This window comes from Ciconia boyciana, chromosome 2 (genome assembly GCF_034638445.1).
Source record: "Ciconia boyciana chromosome 2, ASM3463844v1, whole genome shotgun sequence".
Classification (NCBI taxonomy): domain Eukaryota; kingdom Metazoa; phylum Chordata; class Aves; order Ciconiiformes; family Ciconiidae; genus Ciconia; species Ciconia boyciana.
Window position 1 is genome coordinate 48302774 of NC_132935.1, and position 21983 is coordinate 48324756.

At 44.6% G+C, this 21983-nt stretch overlaps 1 protein-coding gene across 1 annotated transcript in view; it reads left to right on the forward strand.

Annotated features, from left to right (window-relative positions):
* The first annotated feature begins 1744 nt into the window (after window positions 1-1744).
* GAREM1 (GRB2 associated regulator of MAPK1 subtype 1) overlaps window positions 1745-21983 on the forward strand; it is a 105652-nt gene continuing 85413 nt past the window's right edge. Inside the window, exon 1 of the mRNA XM_072852560.1 lies at window positions 1745-2195. Coding sequence (XP_072708661.1) covers window positions 2075-2195 — 121 coding nt within the window. The 5' untranslated portion in view covers window positions 1745-2074. The remainder of the gene's footprint in view (window positions 2196-21983) is intronic.

Below are 21983 nucleotides of genomic sequence, written 5' to 3' on the forward strand. Positions count from 1 at the left end.
GCCTTATACACTGCACCCAATAACCTCGTCAAACCCGAACAGGTTAAAAAGATGCTTTTGCTTTCCGTATTTTAACAATAATGCTCTTAGCTATTACGTTACTTTGCACTTCAGTAGCTTAATTCACTTAAGTTGTTCAAAGCATTTGGTGAACTCTGTAAAAGGGAGTTACTTTGAAAAAAAAATCCAGTGTCATATTTTTAAAGCTAACAATCCTGGTAGGTAGAATCTAACAGCGGCATGACTGAGTGTAGAGAACGAAGGTTTTTGATAGCACTGGGAAATCCCAGTGCCAAACTGTGTGGCTAAAGCACGGACCCACATCAGGATGAGGTTCAAACCAACCCAGATCCATTTAAAGCAAGATAACTTGGGTTTTCTGTAATCCTCTGTGCCGACTGGCTTCCACAGTCTTTGTTTCATCTTGGAGAGCATGGATAAAGTCCCAGTCTCTGTTTGCAGCAGAGCAGAACAAGAGCGTGTCTGTCTCAGCCCTCCTTGTGCTCACGGTGCTGCTGGCACCAGCAGTTACAAAGGCACGCAGCAGTGGCTGGCCCCTTCCCCAGGCGCGCGAGGAAGGGCGAGCGGCAGGAGAGCTCTTCGTCCAACAGCTCTTCCCTGAGCTCTGCTGTCCCCAGCAGTCTCAAAGATAGATACCATGGAAGATGGAGCACGGAAGATGGAGCCTGGAGAGAGATGTTAGCTGTAGATGTCTTCAGCTGTTTTACAAATCACTGAAAGGCACTTTTACATTTCTAGTCAACAGTACAGCCTTAAAGGTAGCCAAGTTTCCTGCAAGAAAATAAGCAGTTTTGACACAAAAGGGAACAAAATAAACTTAAGCACAGTACAATGCAACCACCCCAGAGTTAGTTTTTCTGGTTTCATTTCCCAGTGTTTCTGCAGCCTAGCAGTCTGGAGATAAAAATGCATAAAAAATGATAACATTAAATAAAATATCTTGTGAAAATCATAGAAGACTTCATCATATAAGCCACTTCAAAAAGAGAACTAGTAGTTGATTTTAAATTTTCCCGTGGTCTGAAGACCCTAGAATATGCAATATATGTAACACGTGCATGTGCAGTAACGATTGAAGTAAGTCAAAGATTTTCCTCTAACTTCTGTGCATTACTCTTCATACCGCAAATACCCATCCACGGTTCACAGCTGAAAACTAAAATAATATATAATCAAAGTTGCCATCTACTTGGATTTTTTTTAACGTAGGGTGCATTACACAGGCAAAGTTCCTATGCTAAATTAAAGAGCGAGAAGATGCAATGCAACCCCCTTGCTCAAAAGCGCTTTGATGAAGGAAATGAGACGTTTTCTCTACCAGCGGTAAAGGCAAAGGGAAGCAGCACACGTAAATCCATCTGCCCCAAGAGACGCCAGAGCCTCCAACCTGCGCACCGACCTCCGGGCCTTTAAACCGCGCACCCTGCCCGCCCGGGCGCGCTGCCAGCGTCTCCCCGCGCCTTCCCAGCCCCGGCGGTTCGCGGGGACACGCACCCACACCCACACCTGCGGGGCCGCTCGACGGCTCCCCCCGGCGGGGCCCTGCGCGGCGGCGGCGGCGGCGGCGGGCGGGCTGCAGGTCGGGCGAGCGGTCGGAGGGTGGAGTGAGAGGGACAGGCTTGGCGGCAGCGGCGGCGGCGGCGCTCCCCGCCGGGCGGGCGGGCGGCCCGGCACTTTCCTTTTCGGCGCGGGGAGGAGCGGCAGCTGCGCAGGCGTTGCTCGCACCCTGTTGATTAGTCAGTGCTGGGATGGCGCTTCCTGGGCCAGGCGCGGCGGCGGGCGGCCCCAGCCGGTCCCGGGGGGCGGCGGGAGCAGCAGCAGGAGCAGCAGCAGCAGCCGCCGCCGCCGCAGCAGCAGCAGCAGCCGCCGCCGCAGCCGCAGCCGCCCGGCGGGCCTCCTCCTCTGCCTAGCTCGGCATGTCCCGCGGCGGCCGGCGCTGAGCGAGGCGGGCTCCCTCCCTCCCCCTCCCCGCTGGCTGCAGCCCCGCCGGGTGGGAGCACCCCGCCGGCGCTGCCTGTCTGGCTCCCTCCGCTCCCCTCCCCGGGCCGGGAAGATGGACCCCGGCCCGCCGCTGGGCTGCAGCCTCAAGGACGTGAAGTGGAGCGCGGTGGCCGTCCCCCTGGACCTGCTCGTCAGCACCTACCGGCTCCCCCAGATCGCCCGGCTGGACAGCGGTGCGTGGGGCGGCGGGCGGGCGGGCGGCTCTGCCCGGCGGCTGGCGGGGAGCGGGGCCGGCCGGGCGCCGGGCTGCCGGGCAGGCGGCGAGCGGCGGGGGCCGCGCCTGGGGCGGGCTGTCAGGCCCCCGGGTGCACCCCCTTTCCTCCCGCGGCGGGAGGGAGCCGGAGAGCCCCGCGGCTCCCCGGAGTACTTTCCCTGCGGTCCTGACACCGACGTCTGCCGTTACCGGGTGCCGGTGCCAGGCTTCGACTCGCATCGGAGTCCGAGCGTTGCTTTGCCTCAAAATATCTGGGCGATGCCCCCCTGCCCCCTTACCGCCTGTGTCCAGGGGAGCGCGGTGAAGCGTGTTGGCTGTCAGCTGCCTGCCCCTGAGAAAGGTCCTCGCAGTCTCAGATTAAAACGTGGAAGGGCAGGCTTGAGTACTGGAGACCCAATATTGTGATGAAGTGATGCTATACCAAGGCCAAATAAGAAGGGATATTAAATAGCCAAGTGGGCTAAATCTCAAACGTAACACTTCACTAAAAAAGCCACGGACCTGTAAAAAGAGGAGTAAGGTAAGAAGCCTTTACGGTCCCCAGATAACTTTTTATGACTCTGCACTTGGGTGCTCACCTGCAGTTCCCAAGTCTGCAGCTTTTTCTTTACTCCAGGAAATAAGAAACGAGTCGGACAGAACAGCTACGACAGCAGGGCTTTACATTTCCAAGATACACGTCTTGGAAGGTCATGCGTCAGCCCAGAGAACTGGGGAAATCTGGGGAATTTTTTATAAAGGCTCAGACAGCAGCTGTATAATAGCGTGGAAGTGTGTTGCGTGGTAGCTCTGTGAAAAGTGTCCAACTCTCCTGTCTCTAAGGGAATGCAGAAATCAGGGAAACATTTCCAGGCTTTTTAATTCGTTAGTTTATGAAGTCACCTTGTATTTACACGATGCAATAGAACAGTTCTCTTAGAAAGTTTTGCATTGATTGGAAAAGTTAAAAATGAGCGCAGGCATCGTCCTCTGTTACTCCCCAGCGTGCAGGTCAAGACCAGGATTGGTTTATTACTTAACTGCAGTTCCCATAATCCAGTGATGATTCAAGCTGGGGCTTTTTTGACTTTGTCCCTTGATTATGCAGTACTTTTCCTATCCCTTGTAGTGCTTCCTTAGAGCTGGCACTCAGGAGCAGGTTAAAGAAAAGCTTCTTTGCCTTTTTAACTACAGCTGGCTGTTTTTCATGCTGTCAAATGTATATTGTCCTGTGAGAATGGCAAAGCTGGTATGTTAAGGAGTTCCTCATGGTAATACCTTCTGTCACTAGAAACAGCTAAGATGGCCTCCAGTCACTGCACTTAAGGCTGTCAATTTACTTGAGATTCCTGGCAGCGATTCAGGCTTTAACAGGGTGTATGTATTGATGACTTGCTGATTTCCCTCTCTGCATGTTATACTTCCCAATCTCCCTGCTCCTTGTGTCTTCATTGGAAGGGACCTGAAAGAGCTTCGTGGGTAGAGAAAGTTTATGGGTTTTGAAGCAAGTAATTTTTTTTTTTGGTCTTGTGTCAGACCTGGTGATGGGAATATGCCATACTTGTCGGGGAGACGGAGATGCTGTGGATTTTATGCAAAGGCTTTTTTGTCCCATGTGCCACACTTAAAGCATATGCACAGGCAAGTGGATGTAAACAAACCTGAGCTCTTTTGCCCATGCCCTGAGATGGCCAGACGTGAGGCAGCTGTTGGTGTAGGTGTCCTGCAAGTAATGGTTCAACCCCACACTAAACTCTGCTGGGAGGCAGGCTCAGGTATAGCCCTGTGCTAAGGGCTTTGGGTTGGCGCTGGCTGAGGTCTGGCCAGTTCAGCCTGCAGACAGAGGCTCTTGGGTCTGCTTTTACCTACTTATACGGACATACCTTTTAACTTCTGGGACTACAGAGGGCAGACGAATCAATATTTTATAAAGAACACAGACGCCATGGTCTTGGTGGTACAAAGAGAACACTTTTTCTACTTCCAAAGGAGGTTGTCTTGCAATAAGAGAAAGCAACCATGAATCAGCGCGTAGCCTCCTAAAGGAGGAAGGTTGGGAGTGTGCAATGTTTGTGGAAATGACTGCAGCACCTGCCATCATGGGATGGTTGTTCTGCATCCCTGTCCTCGTCTTGCAAAGCTAACAAGTGGAGCTCTGTCAGAGAATTTCTTGATGCAATACTGAAGAAAATAAATGCCGCGTGCAATCCAACTGTGTGTCATCCAATGCTCAGGAACTTTAAGGCTATCTCTGTTAACCGAGTAGCGTCTTGTGCGAGTTTTATCAGGTTGCAGCTCTTGCCTCCTCCGCACCACTGCAGGTACAGCCTGCAGATACACATTGACGGGTCAGTGCGCGCAGTTGCACGGAAATGGCCTCGTCTCTTCTTTAGGTGCTGAGTTCCTCTTCAGATTGGTGGAAGCTGCATGTCTTTCGTGCTGTTGGAAATAAAACCACCTGTAGATGTCTGTCTTCAGTCAGCTTTTGATTTCATGGTTGGCTTCTGTCTGTAGCAGTGAGTTGTTTCTAGGTTGGTCGTTTCAGTCATCATGAGGTTTTGTGAAAGCCAGAATTTGTTTCTTCTGGAGGACCAGGATGTAGAAGATTGAAAAGCTGGAGGTGTATCTTCTTCAGAAAGATGCCAGCCTTACCATGTCATTTCTACATTTCTTAGGGAGTTTGGCATGTGATGGATAATGTTCTTAGGTAATACCCACACAAGATCTCCAGTTTTTCACTCTTGCTTCACCTTCAGGCCTTTCAGTTTGAAGGGAGAGAATGGGTATGATGAATGCAGTTTTATTCTTTGAGTTTGGATGTGCAGCTCCTGGAAAAATGCCCTTAAGTAGTTCAGTTTGATTTCTTGACAAGATGAAGTTATGAAATATTTATGCACACTAAACTTGGTCCTCTGCTAAGAAGGGAGGGGTTTTCTTGATGGTATGGGATAAAGGAGGAATGGGAAGAAGTAGTCTGTCGTTACATCAAGATATAGTTGGAAGTAGTTAGGCAACAGTGCCTACCTTATACATCTAGAAATCATGAATACGTCAACTTCTGTTTTTTTCAGATGAAATTTTAAGACTGTTTAGTTGTGTTCCAGGTTATGCTTTGGGATGCTGTTAAGTTATAAGTCAAGTTTTGTTTGTTTTAATCTGTTCATATGTTTTAATATTTTGCTGGTGAATATTGTCTGCACAGTAGTAGACTGCAAAAAAAAAAACTATCACTCTTGAGAGGAAGCAAATGTTTTTTCTATGTTTTTTTTTTCCCAACATATATAATGCCTTAAATATTTCTGGAGGATAACTCAAATATAAAACTGCTAGAAGAGTGCTGAACACCATACCGAAGAAAATGAATGGACTTTATCTCACGCTATGGAATTCACTGAGTGGGCTGTTTCAGATGAAAAAGAGCAAGAGAGGAGCGAGCTTTGTGCTGTGTTTTTTCTGTCCTCGCCCCCCCCGCCATCCTGATCTGCCTTGTCACAGCTGAATCCCACCCCGGTGGCACCGAGAGGCTTGTGGGTGGGTGGAGTGGGGAAAAGATTTCGCTCTGGGAACCCGCAGCAGAAAGAGATCTTATCGGAGTGTGGTTGTTGCAACAGGGCAAAAGGTGAGCGTCGCTGGTCTCTGAGAAAACACGGATGCACGTGAGGCTTGGGTTGGCTGTCTTCAGATCATCGGTAGAAAAGGCTAAAAGCGAAGCTGTGACTGTATTTCGTTGCTAATGCTGAAATGATGATGTGCGTGATCATCTCAGGGCTTTAAATTTCTGGTAATTATTTTTCTAAGGATAATTTTGGACGGTAAAAGAGAAATGCTGTCAAGGTTAAGATCTGGAAAATACTGCTTTGCATAGAGCCTTCAAGCCGAGCTTTTCTTCCGAAGCTCACTGCTCCCTTCGGGCTCCAGGAGTCTGTCGTTCTTCCTCTTAGCAGGACTCCCTTTCCCCCAGCCGCTGTTGCTGTGTTTCCGCAATTAAAAAGCAGCCTTTGCTAATAAGTAGTTTTCACCCACAGACTGGGTACGAACTGGAAGACTTCACAGAAATTCACAGCTTGTATGCAAAGACTAAAGTTTCTGGGATTAAGAGGGCATGTGGTCCTCTGATTTTTTTTGATTTTTTTTTTATTCACAAGGGATAAACATATTTATACACGCTCTAAAAAAAAAAAAGGATTATTTTATGGAAACTGATGCTCTTGGGATCAAACATAGTGGCAGTTGTCCTCAACTCATAGAGAAGTGATTCCCTAGTGTGCATGGTGGGGAAACCACGCTGAACTTTTCTAGAAGGGAGACCATGGATCGCAATGAGCCACTGAGACCCCAAAGGAAGATCTTCGCTATGCCTTGTAACTGTGTGGTTGTTGTAAGATGAAATGACAGAATTAGTGGCTATAAAGAAAGGAATAATCTATAAAATAGGTAACAAATTTAAAGGGTGACTTCTTCTTTCTTACCCCTGAGTGAACTCCTGTGAATATCAGCAGTGGGTGAATAGTGAGTTCGTGCTGCTATTGCTCCTGGGGATGAAGAGATTTTATTTACTTGCTTATTTATTTTATTTCAGGTTCTCTTTTTCTCTCCCATTTCAAAACTTTTCATGGTGACGTCCGTCTACCCCAGCCATGTTCAGGGCACTATTGTTTCCTGCAGCACATTACTGTAGGGCTTATTCCAGTTCCAAATATCTGGAAACTGAACACCCTCGCAGCTTATCAAAGAACATCGTACTCAATAGAACAGCGTGGCCGTGTACATAATGAAAATTTCATATTGCGTCACTCTGCAAATGCGGGTTATCTGTGCAGCTGAACAATACTTTGAAACTACAAAGAGACTTATTCTTTTAAGGTCTGAATGCGGCTATCCGTGCTTTAATTGTCTTGAATGACCTCCTTCTTTCGAGAAGCTAGTGCAGGGTGTCGCAGTACTCTGCTACTGAATAAGTCTTTAAAAGGAATCATGTGGGGGTAGGGCAGAGCTTTCAAGTGGACCAAGAGTTTTCGGATACGTTCATACCCTGGCCAATGGCCGTGATCTGATTTCCCAGTCTAGGTGTGGCTGGCTGTGTACCGTGATGTGGTAGGTGACAGTTCTCATATACTGGGCAGACAGACAAGTGTGTCTGATTCGAAGGCAGAAATCCTCAAGATATACTGTATCCACATGGCTTGATGTCTTCCTTACATGCTGAGCAGCTTTGAAACTCCAACTGTTTCTACTGTGTGTTCTGCCATTAAAGTATAATCTCAGAAGCATCTCCTCCTTGCTTCCCCTTCTTTCCTCCTTTGCCTTGTGGTCTGCTGTTTCCATCAAGACAATTGAATGAAAAAACAATTGACAGGTTGCCACTAACCACTGCTCCTGGGTTTTTGTTTTGGTTGTTTTTTTTTTTCTTTTTTCCTGCTGGCAGAGATGTGTTCCAGAAACATTTTAGTGCAAAAGCTTTTAATTCATTTAAAATCTGCAGCTACGGAATGGTGTCTGTGAAGATTATAGTGCCCTCCTGGAGATGGAGGCCAGTAACTTGGCAACACCTATTCCCAGGAGTAGCAGAGGCTTCCAATGAGGCAGATAGAGTTCAGCAGCATACCCATTTTGTACCTAAAAATCCATTATTTCTTTGAGCTGCTTTCATGTTTGGCAATGATTTAATGTACAATAGCATGTACTGTGTGTTCTTTTAACCAGTATGCCATTTACACTACACTGGACCCTTGGTAGTGTGGTAGGGCTGCTAAGATGCAAAATAGTTGCCTTGCTCTGATTTCTCACATACTTAATAAATGTTCATATTCTTTTCTGCCATACAAGGTGTGAAACTTACAGATCTTCGTTTCAATTTCTAAAGTTTTGACTGTTAGGTGAAGCCTTTGTGTACATACCTGGACAAACTCTTCCTGAATAATTCTGTAGTTCAGGTATTAGAAGGTGAAACACCATTAGTCTTTTCTTAACTGGAATTCAAGTGCTATAACTTTAAATCCATGGATAAAGTCCTAGAGGAAGCTTAGTGCCTTGGCTCTTTTTTCTCTCTTTTTTTTTTACCTCCATTTAAATTACATGTAGCTTTCAGATAAGGCACAAGATATACATAAAATCAAAGGAATTAAGGTGTCTTGAACAGTTAGTGAAACCCTTAATCTTAAAACAAATGTGGTGTGATGAATCATATGCTGCTGTTGCAAGATACGGTAGTAAGGAATGGTACAAGTCTAGCATAGGAAAGAAGGGTTTTGTTGTTTTATGCTTTAAGTGCCGTTCTGGGACTAGGTGTTCCTGGCTTCGGTTATTACGTGAATTGGCACTCCCTGTAATAGCCCAGCAAAGGCAACTCCAGGGAGTATGCCAAGACGAAGTGCTGGAGGGTATTGGACAACGTGGTCTGGTGCTCCAGGATTCGATGGAGGTTGTGGGAAGAAATACAGCATGTTCCAGTCATTCCAGCGGTGGTTTGTCAGCAGCGAAGGGCATGGGTGTTGCTGTATTTCCTTTTGGCATTAGGAGTAACAAGTTGGTTGGATTAGGGAAGCTTAAGTCTCTCCCCTATAGGAAAATATTCATCATCTTAATGTGGATTACATATGACTCAAACCCAACCTTCATAAAACCCAGTCAGGCAATATTTCAAGTCTGAAATTTTTGCTTTTAATGGTGCTTCCCTTTGGAACAAGTTTTACGTAGCATTTGCCGTCTGTGATTTTCATACCATTTACAGTATGAAAAGCTTGTGCACCTTCACCTGTAAGCCAAATCTGCTGATCTGAAGGCCTGGCGCAGAAATGTAAAATTGAGGTGCATAAGCAGATTGAAGAGTGTGTCTTTGCTGAGGATCGGGGCCACGTCTGCTTTGCAGTCTCTGTGGTGGTGTGCACGTCAGCATAAAACTGTTAATATCGCAGCTTTGCCAAAGCACCTGCACACTTGGCTGAGGCATTGCATTAGCAAGAAGAGCTGCTCTGTCTCCATATCTCCTGTACTGCTGCTGCATGGTGTATTGCCCCATCAGGCTCGTTGCTGCGTGCTGGGGCTTTGAAATGTCTTCCTGGGGGCGGGGAGGGTTTGGAGTCTGACCTCCTCATCCCACAGTTTGCTTTGGTTTTCAGTTTGTGCAAAGGAGTGATCAGAAACTGGGCCTTCAGAAAGAGGTCAGTGGAGTGTCTGTTGGGGGGGGGGAGGTAACTGCGTTTAGCTCATACAAGGCATTAACACCACAGCTACTGCAGTGGCTGACTGTAAGTGGGAGAAATGAGCATAGAGATGTTACAAAGGTTGCAGGTGGGGAGCAAGAATTGCCAAATCCTACAGACACTCGCAGACCAAGCCCGTTGTATGGAGGGAGATGCTCCTGAGCCTGCAAAACAAACACCGAGTGTCTGGATCAAGCCACAATGCAGACCCAAAGTGACCAGTGAGAGCTGCTGGAGCTGTGGGTTCAGGGGGCCTGGGGAGCCCCGTGCCAGGGGCCACAGCATACGCGTGCTTGGGTGAGAGCTGGTGTGCTCTCAGCAGAGGAGTGGATGCTGATTTTACCATGAAAAGTAGCAAATCTTGTGGCAGGGAAGGTGACTTGGAGCTTCTGGGAGGTGCAAACCTTCAGGAAATGCAAAATTGTTTGAAAAGTGCCCTTGTTGTTTGTTGGCTTTGTCTTTCCTGGTGAACAACTGGTGCAAGTTGTGATCATGGAGTACCCAGACTCGTGCATGTTTCCTTGGCCTGGGAGGGTGTTGCTGGGCTCTTAAAGAGAACCAAGGATAAAGATTTAAGTATGGTCTCGGAGGCTGGAAGATGCCTGAGAGCTCAACCTGATGAAGTTGATACTGGAATTGCTTCATGCCAGGGCTGAACCTTAGTGACTCAAATGTAAATATTATGTAAAACACCACATGCTGCAATCATATTTGTGAAACGAGCAGGGGAAATCTTTCTGGCAAAGTGGTGGCTGCGAGGAAGTTTCTCCTTACAGTCAGAGCTGGGGGAGCGAGAAGAAAAGCTGAGTAAGGGACTAAAAGCCCCCTTCGACAGGCCAGTGCGTGCCGCGCGCTGCTCTGCTTGCTGTCTCTGTGCCTTCATGGCAAAACGTGTACCTGGCGTGGGTGAGGTTGTAGCTCGGTGGGCGGCACGTTTCCAGGGGGAGGCCGGGGGGCTGCGGCCATCGGCTGAGGGAGCACTGGCCACCGGCCAGGGTGCAGTGCAGGGGTGTGCCTTCCTCCAAAGGCGAGGTGTTGGACGCGAGGCTGCGCGGGGACATGGTTCCCCTCTGCAAGAAGGATACGGGCTAGTTGGAAGGAGTCTAGAGATTAACCACCCTAAACTCTTATTCACTCTGTTCTGAAAGGAGAGACTGTGTGCCCAAGACCGACCTGAGGGTACGAGCGGAAGAAGGTCCCCGTGTGTTTTCTAAGCGGTCACTTCAAAATTGTGCCTGCTGGCCTTATCCGAGCATCCCCCACCTGGTCGTGCTGCCATGGCTGCTGCTGAGCGCTGAAGCGAGCTGGGCTGCCGGACTGAAACACAGCATGCTCGCCTTGCAGCTGGGTTTGTAAGAGTCATAGAGTCTAAATACCCAGTTACTAAATTACTTCCAGGAACTATTTCAAAGTAATCCACAAATGCTCGGATACCCCCTCCCATGTGTTTGTCTTTCTGCTCGCAGCTTTTTGTTGTTGTTGTTCCAACTGGCAATTTTACTTATTTGCCCCACTAAAAGCAAGCACTGACTTGTTCTTCCTGACACCTCACCGTTTTGGAGAAAGAGGGAAGATCGGGGTGGGAAGATGAAGGAAACTTTTATCTAAGAGAGGGGAAAAAAGGCACATGTGCACAGATCTTTTCTTCCTGTCCAGCTTTCCTGTTGCGTCTTTCAGTGGGTTCCTTTGGGGCATGGTTGGATTCAAGGAGCCCTTGGCTCCAGTCTGCGCCATTCAGTCCATCCCCCAGGCTACTGTCTGGCACTTGGGGGCTTGCAGTAGGTGTTGCATGTTATCTGCAGTTGTTTCCAAGGTCGCTGTAAGGTAAAACACCCAGTACTGTCTAGCAGTAGCAGAACGGAGCAGTGCAAGGAGCTTCTTCCATTTTTCTGTTATCCTTTCTTGCCTTCAGATAGGATAGTCCTTCCTTTCACCTCTTCCAGCATTACTGGCACGTTGCTGTTGTGTTCTTGTCCTGTCCTCCAGCTTCTTACAGCTCTTGTGCAAACTCTGCTTCTCCATCCCTCTGTGCCCTCATATTTTCCCTCAACTTGAAGGAAATCTAGGTGTTTCTTGGACCAGACAGCAGCGTGATGTTTGGTTGTGCGTGTACCAGGAGTGATAGCTGTGTATGTGCTACCAGAGGTGAGAAAGCAAGCAGGGAAAGTTATTTCAGATGCTTCTAGAGACTTGAAAGTTTCTGGTCATTGAGACCAGAAATTGGAACTGCAACTCATTGCTGTTGGAGGGAGACAGGTGTTCTGGGCTTCGCTGCAGAGAGGCGATTTATATGGGTGCAGATAACATGGGATCTCCCTCTGTGGAGTCTTACACTTCGCTGTTGATGTGCTGTTTGGTTTAACTTCAGTAAAGGGAGTTTTGCTGGCAGGACTCAAACGTGAATTGGTCTGCTTTGCGTGTAATGCTTCCTTTTGTCAGCCAGCACTGACTGCTTGCTTGGCTTACAGAAAGAGAGTGGAGATGCTATGTATTTGTAAGAATAATAGTAATACTTGACCATTTGTTGTATGATGTGACTAGCTGGAAGGAGAATCTTATGTGTATATCCTTGTTGGAAGGCTGTTTTCCAAAACATTAAATTATTCCTGCTTCGTTCTTAACAGTTTTGTTCAGGCTTCTATTTATTAAAAGGTCAAAATGTCCCTTTTCCTCTTTGAAGGGGGCCATAACCACACACATTGGGTAATGTCTAAGACCTTATGAGAGTTGCATTTATGTGATTTCATTATGGTCAGACTTTTTTTCTGTCTTAGTCTCTGAATGTGAAGCTACATTATACTCATAGCAGGAAAATACAGAAAGCATTGGTGCGTATGTGACTCAGAGAGATGATAGGGTTCCATATGAAAATACAAAATGGGACTAGTTACACGTGTGTGTTATTGCAGTCACCAACCCCAGGATGTGGCTGTAGACAAACAGCAAAGCTGCAACACCACTGCAGCTGAATGTAGGGCAAGCTGGAGGAAAAGATAATTTCTGTTGCATGTTTTATGGGTTGCATTGTCAAACATAATTTGGGTTCCTGTCAATATATAACAAAATATCTTAAGACCAAATGGCCTGTGGGCAAAGATAAATGTGCCCTCAAGGGGAAAGTGAGGCATGACGGGCTTTTTTTCATTCTGCTCTGCATGCTGCTCAACAAAAGTAGAAGCTTTCCTCTTCACAGGAGGGGTTTTATTTTTTCTTTTTGTGCCTTGTTAAGATGATCGAGATACTATCAAAGGGACGTTACTCACTTATCCCTTATGTTTTATTAGAAACAAAGCCATTCTTTTTATACCTTACAGTTTAAGTGTAGATTTCTCTGAAACAATGGAAATAAATTGCACTCAGGATTGGGATTGTTCTTGAGCAGAAAAGAATTAGGTGCAGCTTTGATTGCATTCCTCTTGTTAGTATTCCCATATTGCTCAGATACTCTTACTGTACCAGGATGTAGCCAAACCAAACAGGTGTCTAATTACAGTTGAACATCCAAAATTTCTGTGCGTGTATGCGGTCAGGCTGTGTTTGAAGAAGCATTACCCTCTTAGTAGTGATATTTGAATTTTTCCAGGTTGAGCAGAAGGGGTAGGATGGACATAGCTAAAATGCAAAGGCAACGGCAGCCCTGACAAGCAGGTGCCGTGTGTGCACAATCAATTAGTGCCTGCGCAGTCTCCGAGGGCACGGGGAGATGGGCCAGGCCACTGGGCAAGCAGCCAGGTGGCAACCCGACTTCAGAGCAGAGCTGAACTTTTGCTGGTTCCAGCTGTTTTTATTTCATCCTTAATCCAGGCTGCAAAAAAAATCAGAGGCAAATTGAAGTGTAATGATGAGTTATTTCAAAGCCAAAGAAAACTATGCTTGAGCAGCTCCTGCATTTGGGCTACTTTATTTTTAATTGGGAGCTTGTCCAAGATGCCCCAAGTTCAAACAGGGATCACTGCTGTGCAACACAAAGCGGCATAGTGTCTCTTTAGGACTTGGGATATATAATGAGAGGACTGAGCATGTTTACTTGGATACTATTTTAAAATATCATCTAATTATAAATAACTGTCAATGAGAGCTCCCCAGCTCTCATGCTGTGCCCAAGAAAAGTCTGAATGAATAGGCTGCTTTTCTGTCTGCCAGGGCAATCTAGAACCAAATTCTAGGTCTTAAATCCATGAGGTTGGTAGGGTTAAAATTTTCTTCATCGGCATCCTGAATCTGGGAAGCTTTAGCCAGACTTCCCTCACCAGACTCCCAATGATTGTACATGGGGAGAGATGAGTTCTCCAGCAGCTAAGGTGCACAGCCGCCTTCAGTTTTATTAGTTAAAGCAACCATTCTGTATCTGTGCTTGGAAATAAATAAGAAGCTGGTAAAAGCATGTAGTGCAATGCTAAATGCTGACCTTCCACCTCTAAATATTAAGCTTCTCCAACTAGGCACCTGATGCTAAACAGGCACTTGGAAGTGTATCCTCCAGTGGACCTCGCAATATTTATAGATGCGTCTGAGTAGGAGCTCTCTAGCATGAGGAATGCTTGCCTCTAATGAAAGAAAACCTCGGCTCTCTTAATGAAGTATTTAAAGGAGCTGATTTGGATGGCAGCAGGCTGCTCAGAAGTCTCATTACTGCTGTGTTTTTCTTTTGATCAGGTAGTGCTGTCATTCTCTTTATCCGTACCTATCAGACTGCTTACGAAAGCTACTCTTTGGATTCCTCATTTCCAAACCTGGTGCCTTGATTGCAAAGAACAAATAAATATTTTAAATCTTTTTTTTTTCCCCTGACTTTGGCCATGAGAATTCAAAATGGAAAATAAATAAACTAAACATGAGACTGACATAGAAAGTCCTTTCTCTCCCTCTCTATGGTAACACTAAACTAGGCTGGCACCTCTCTTGCATGCAATGAGAAGTTATTTAGCTTTCTCCTTCTCAGTATTTCTAACCCGTGATCATTTTAAGCATAGTTAAACTTGGCATTCTTTGCTCTTTATTCTTAACACTTCAGATTTGTGATCTTAGGTGACTTCAAAACCAGAAAACTTTCTTCCATAAGAATTTCAGTTTTCAATTAATTGAGTGATTCTAAGATTTTTTTAAAAAAATTTTTTTCTTTAAAATATAAGATACCATGATAAATAGTCAGCACCATTCAACATGTTGCAGGGTATCGGAGTAGTTCAAAGAATTGCTAAGACTTTCTAGGGTGGTTTGTAAGTAACCATGGTGATTGACTGTTCTGTTGGATCAATCTGACAGCTAAATCTGTCGTGAGGATACAGCAAATCTGCAGTTACATCTGATGATGTTCAGCATTAATAAGAATAATTATGATAGCATCAGAAAGTTACTGTGTTTTGGAATGCAAATGTTAAGATGTTGGGTTTTTTTCCCCTGTGTGGGGGTGGAGAGCAGTCTGTGTTGAAAGATGTGTTTTGGCTTGTTTGGCTTGAGTTCATAAAAAGTAAGGTTTCTTGTTCCGGGATGTTTGTTCTGAAGGCTTGAAACAAACACAAACAAAGCTCAATGAAATCTGTGTTGTTACTCTTTTTTTTTTTTTCCACTAGTTTTCTTATGAACACAAAGAAAGCAAGATGCCAAGGTTCAATCTGTGAGATTGCTAAAGTCAGCAGAGCATTTACCATTAGCGGCAGTGGCACCAGAATTCCGCTTAGTGTTTGTTTAAAATATGTGTGCTCTTCTTCCCTGCAGTAGGTCAAACAGGTTTTTTTGAAGACTTGCTGAGGTGCTGTCTCTGTGTATTTGCAGCTAGAGAGAAGCTCGTCTTGGAACAAACTGGATTTTTCAGTGGATTAATCTGTCCCATAGCCTTGTAACAAGATTATGGTTTATGCTGATTTGTTGCAACAGTACTGGTATATCCAGTCATTCCAATAGCAAAATGCTAATCCTAAAGAAATATATCTGTCTTCTTGCTGGCAGGCATAAAAAGAATAGGGGGATGGGAGTCTCTGCTCTCTGGTGAGGTATTAGTGGGTGATAGCTTGAGTTCAGCATCAGCTGGATTGAAGCAATTTGATTGTATCAGGCTTTTGCAGAGGGATTGGAAACTGCAGAAATAAAGCTGTATTTCCTTTCTCTTGGCTGTGAAATATTTAATGGTCTCCCAGAGCAAAGTTTGATCACAGTACTGTGAGGCTGAAGGATTACATCAATGCACAAAGTACCACAAGTAGTGATGTTAGGCAGTCTGAGGGTGATGCTGTCGTTGCCCCTTCATCACTAAGCAGGTAGGGTCAGTGAAGCAAACTGGATGCCCTGTTGTTCAGACACGACTGAAGATTCTTGCAGCGTGGCCAACTGTAGCCAACAACAGTTGTGTTTCATTCGAGGAAAAAGGTCTACAGTGGGGAGAGGCTTAACCTTGGACAAACTATTTCTTGGGTAGATGCATCTTGCCAAGCTCTTCATGAAGCTGCGAGAAGATTCAGTGTCTCTCCCTCCACCATCCAAGGCTGAGGCAAGTGGTTGGTAATTGCAGAGATCATGTTTCCTACGTGATCTCTGCAATGAAGTACCAAAGGGGTGGTCCGAAACTCTTGGTGAGTTTGTGAGGCGCAACCTGAGCTGGCTTCAATGCCTGGGCTCTCCTGTGGCTCAAATAAAAATGTTTTTTTTAAAAAAAAGCAAGCACTTTTTTTTTTTTAAGCTCTTTTGTAATGTAAAAAGCAACTCTGAAGACCAGCTGGTTGAATCTTAATTTGAGAGGCAGCACACAAGATTTTCAACTAATTTTGCCTGATATTCCCTGCTTTAGTTGCGACTTTTTCCCTTTTCTTGCTTTTGGCAAAGGAAGAAAGAATATAAGTCATCTTAAAATCAAAATGAGTATGAATCCTTACGCTGTCAGGGGAAGTCTTTCATCCACTGAAAGATGTGGAGTCTATGCAGTTGATGGAAGGTCAAGTCAATATTACTTTGGATTTCTTTGGAGAGGGGTGTTCGATTGGAGTTTGAATCATGACAGAAATACTGGTTGATCCAGATAATAGGAACCAACACAAATGAATGTGCTGCAGGAATGGAACAATGAAATGGAAGCACGTATTTAAAACTACTTGGGAAATTGTTTGAGAAGGAAGAAGGGAAACTGAAAAGTGAGGTTGATTATCAACAGTCCTAGATATAACTGCAAATTTTTATTCCGGGTCTTTGTGTTGCACGCTCAAAAGGTTTGTGTAGCTAGGGATAGAGCCTTCTGCTTTCATCTTTTCCACTGTGTTCAGACACAGACAGTCAGATGAGACCACTGTCAGGCTTTCGTAATGAATCTGCCCACTTTAAATTAAAAATTTAGTACACTACGTTTTATAGCCCTGAGATGTTTAAATTTTAACGTGGGCTCGGTTTGTTTTGGTTGTGTGGTTTGTTTTTTTTTCTTTCCCATCTTGCTTCTAGAAACTACAATATTTGCTCCTATAAATTACAATATTTACCCTTTTAGCTCACTGGCAGTCTGTATTTAGACTTTGCATGATACACCCCCATGCAAATTGTTTTGCTTTTCTTTAAACAGGGAAGTTTGTCTGATTGGCTAGATAATTTTTTTTTAATCAACCTTTTTTTGTGTCTGTATGGAATGACGAAGTGAGACTGATAACATGGAGAGGCCTTCAAAGCAGATTTTTCTTCAGTAGTAATAGTGTTTTCTACAATTACATGCTCTTTTTACTTCTCTCCCATTAGGCATTTTATGCAAGAGTAACTCTTCCAAGCATCTGTTCAGTCATAGAGGGGGAAAAAAAAAAAAACCCATAAAACTTTCAATCCTTGTAGATCCAGTGTTCATTAAAGTTGCTACAAGTGGGGTTCTTCATTTAACAAAATATTTCTGGGGTTTTCTTTCCTTCCTTTGTTAAGGAACGTTATAAGGATGTACATTTTTTCTATACAAATTCCTGTTGCTACTTCAAACTGGAAAATTCAGATGTTGTCTTCCTCCTAATGAAATTTTTCCTTTGACCTACAGCACAGACCAGTGCAAGTTTTATTTTTGCGGAAGAAATAGCAGAAACTGGCAGGCTGAACAGCTCATTGAGATTTGACTCAGTAACCAAGTACAGTGCCAAAGCTTAAGCAAGCAAACCACCCTAATTTAATATTTATTAGTCTTTGACATTCATTGAGGTATGTCTCTGTAGATAAATACTCAACAGATACTCTGGAGTATGATGCAGCATGCAGAAAACAAAAGGTTTGACTTCCTCCACCGTCCCTCAGAGTTCAGATAGAAGTTATTTCTCATGAGGAGAGGTTGCATGACCTGCTAAATAATAATAAAATAAAATTAATTGTCCTAATTTGAATATTCAGACTTAACAAGAACTTTGTGTTTCTTCCCCCAAAATGTAAATTCCAAACTCAGCATTATAAAAGAAGAAAGCTTTAAGTATTAGTGAAATGATCTGTAGGAGAAGAGGCGCCTGTTCTGCCAGCGAATATTGCTGTGGTAATACGACTGAGTGCTGGAGGTGAAGGATCCGATGTTGATGGCGTTGTGGTAGATGGGAAGTCAGATGGAAGCTGTCCCGTGCACTGTTGCAGTTTCAGTCTGCCTGAAACAGCAAAACCATTCAATGACTTTCCATGAAGTCCGTGCTTTTAAAGGGAAAAGGGCATTTGCTCGCTTGTTTCTTTCCTCCCCTTGATGACAACTGCTGTCAGATGGTCATGTATGACAGCACTGCAGGTATTTGATTAACAAACAGAATATAGTAGGTTTGTCTTCTACTGAGTTGTCGCATACTCATTTCTTTTGTTTCTCCTCCATTGCATGTATTAAAACCAGAGAGGGTTATTTAGGAGCGCAGTCTTGTCCCCTAAGTGAAAGAATTCATACTGCTCTTTGAATTCAGACTCCAATAAAAATAGATGCTAAGCCTCAAAGATATTGGAAAATTGACTACTTGGAGTTCTCTTCCAGTTTTGCCCATGCCAACAGTTTGGGGGTTTTTTGTGTATGTTTTTCAAAGAACTTGTGCTCTTACTAACATAAAAGCAACATATTCAGTGCCATGTTTCTTCAACGCTAGTGATGCTTCCGTGTGTCCCTGCGTCAAATGAGACCAAACTGAAGTTAACAGTGAAAAATCTTTGTGATGCAGCCTGACGTACACCTTGATCTTTTTTGGCTTACTTGTTTTGTGTGGAGCAAGGAGTTGCCGTCTGCTGGTTTTCTGTGGACGGCTACGCCTTGTTTTTTGTTGTCTTGTATTTCAAGAGATCAGAAGCCCAAACAGCCAACTGGCTGAACAAGAACCAAAGCGCTGGGAGCTGTTTGAAGACTGTGTAAAGGGCGAGCCCACCAGTGAAAGGAAACAGATTCCCAGATGAGAATGGCCCTGAGTTATGACTGATTTTAAATTTTTTTTTTTAAAGGCAGAAGGATGCTGTGGTACCCAGCCTGGTTTTTAACACCTGGAGATACCATAAAGCCTACCTTGGAAAGGCCGCAGGTACCTGTGATGCTCACAGACCCTCATTGCCAAGGAGGCTGAAGTTAGCGTGCGCAATGCCCGCAGTTCGTAGGTGCTCGCTGTGCACAACCGAGTGTTCCTGACCTGTGTGTGGTCTCTTCAGGTATGCTGTCCCATCAGTGCTAGGCCCTGGGCTCCCCACTTTTAGATGGGGAACCCTCAGCTTCTGTGCTGAGAGGAGGCCTTGGCTTCAGCTTTTACGTGCTGTGAATCCTCCAATAAGTTGAAACGGAATTCATCTTAAGGTGTTACCTCTGTGGGAGCTACGTGACTAGCAAATGTTTGCAGAACACAAGTTGGCCTTTCCAAAAACCAGACAGCTTTCACTAGTTGACTAGTGTACAGTGTTGTAGATTCCTTCTTTTGGAGTGGAAAAGCAGCACTGGCATTTATATTTGTGCTAGCAGCGTGACCTCCCGCTGACCTGAAACATCTCTTTGCACAGAGCCATGAAGTCCATAATACTGTCTTCTGTTTTTTTTAACAATAGGTTATAACTTAATTTCATACTGGCTGGGGCTGTGCTTTGTTTTTCATGATGCTGTAGGATAATGCTAAGGTGTATCTTAATGCACGGCTTGCTGGGTCCTCAGCCAGGGAAAGTCCAGTGAAGCAGATACTGTGTAAGTAAGGCTCCTCAGTGCAATGATAGCATGATAAATAAGTAAGAACCTCACTTCTCTCTTTTTTCTGGCTTCTAATCATTCTGCTTTCTCTTAGCTTCCAGTTGTTGCAAAATAAACCTTGGTTGCTAGTCTTCCCTTGTAACACTAGCCACATGCTGACAGTTCTTCTTAGCTATTTCACAGCAGACGTGCTCACCTGACCAGCCAGCCACTTTTTTGCTGTTCCACAAATTAACCCTTCATTCCTAGCAAATGTTAGTGCAAGCTAGAGTGGGGATAAAGTTGAAGTTACTCATTTGTGTGGCTTTGTAGGTACCTTGGCTGAGCACCCACTGAAATGATTTTTAATGTTGCTGAGATTTTCCTGTGTAATGATATGTTATGTGATTGTGGAACATTAGGTGGAATAATTAAACTCACCACCTACTTAACTGACCAAGGCAGGCTGGGTGATGCACTTAATTGTATGGCATCTGTTACCTGCATGCAGATGGTGTTCAGGCTTAATGAAAACACATGGCCCAAAGTCTTGATGAGTTTTCCCTGGGGTTTCGCAGGCACCTACTTCACCAGCTATTTCACAAAAGCCATCTTAAGTTTCTTGTGAGCTTCTAGCTCTTTTCTGTAAGCCTTTTTGTTCCAGGAAGAGCAAATTCTGCATGCTTGAACTGATGTGCAAGGGACAGCATTAAGCTCACTTTACAGTCTTCTGTGATGAATGAGATGAGAGGAATGTCTCCATAACCATCTTCCTGGCAGGAGGAGATGGTATCTAGTTCATCTGGCATGTGTAAATGGTATCTGTTACGTTGCTGGAACCTTGCATGCGACTTCTCTTTCTCTGAATTGCTTGTTACCTACTATTTTAATGTCTCCAGACGCAAAGCTTATGCTTTAAGGCGGTGATGCAAACTCGTAGCCAAGATGACAAAGTGTGTGGCATTATAAAGCGTTTATATTCCTGTAGATCGCTGCTTATTTTTAGCAGTGTAGTTTCTGTGAGTGAATGAGTCATGTTGGTCTGCACATTTTGCAGTGACTTGAATGTTACTTTCTCAATACAAGGAGGAGAACCTTAAAAGTTGGGGTTTTGTTGATTTTGTTTTGGTTTTTATTTTTTTCATTTGTTTCGTGACTTTTCTTTAGTGGTTGGTGTTGAAAAGTCATTGCTGTCTTTGGCAACCCAGAATACGTGGAACCTGCATGAATTTTCATTTATGGACCATAACAGGCCAAGCTTTAACTGTTGATCCAGAAGGAGGTGGGAGTGCTCAGAACCTTCAAAACTGGAGTGGTCTTCAGTTCTACTCCTGAGGCTTTACTCCAGGCATTTGGAAATTGTGAAATGCTAAACCAAATAAAAGTATGCATCTTTAGAAAGTAAGTGGTGGCAACAGCCTGTAGGGAGGTCAGTGCTTATTTGAAAAGAAAGAAATGAGCTTCCTTCTGTGCTGCAGCATTGCCATTTATAAACTCAATCCCTGTGCATAGCCAACTACTGTTTTTTTTCATCTGGTTCTGAAAAGCTGCACGTGAGAACAGAGATTCATCTTCGAACTTGTAAATTGAAGTATCCTGCTCCCAGTCGTGCTACAGTTTTTAACTGTTAATTTGAGATTGGAGTGTTTACAATGACAGAGACAAGATTTGGCAAATGTGGGTGATCCAGTTTTGGAACCGGAAAGAATTATTAAAGAAGTATTGGCATTTAATGTAGGTGGTGCTTAATAAGCATGGGAATCTTGATTAAGCAATTACCTTTTTTTTTTTTTTTAAACTGTATCAACATGTGAACAATTTTTCTTTTGGGGTCAGTGTTCCCCCTGCAATTGCCCTTGAACAATAGTGGCCTTTGCAATATTTGTAGGTTTTAGGAATTGTATGGAAGTGGATCATGTAGTTAAAAAATTGTAATACACCTTATTTACAATGAACACATGAATAGCTGTTGCAGTGCTGCTTTGGTGATGCATGGGGAAGTAGCCCAAGTACTGTATGCGGTCAGAGCGCTTATAGGAGGACAGCTTGTGTAGGAACATACCAGCTAACTTCACAGTTCAGAGGTGTGAGGCTTTTATTGTCAGGCAAGGATGGGCGTTAACGCTTTATTTAGGGTTTAGGCGCTGTTAGCGAATCATGGGTTTCTTAGTCTCGGGCATTATTATGAATAAACTTGACTCATATTTTGGAAAGAGGTAGGCAACTTGGGGAAGGGTGGGGAGTTGCATGTGATAGTTCATTGCTTCTCTGACTTTCATTTGGGGGAAAAAAACAACGCAAGTATTTGCCTGTAGATGCTTTGTAGTGGTTTAATTACATTGCAGGCATGTGGGGTGGGGAGGAGAGGGTGAGAAGATAGAGCTAATCCATATTTGATCATAAGAGACAAAACTGTTACTAAAGATGAGTGGCCTGTGTTCTCTGTTTTCTCATGGCG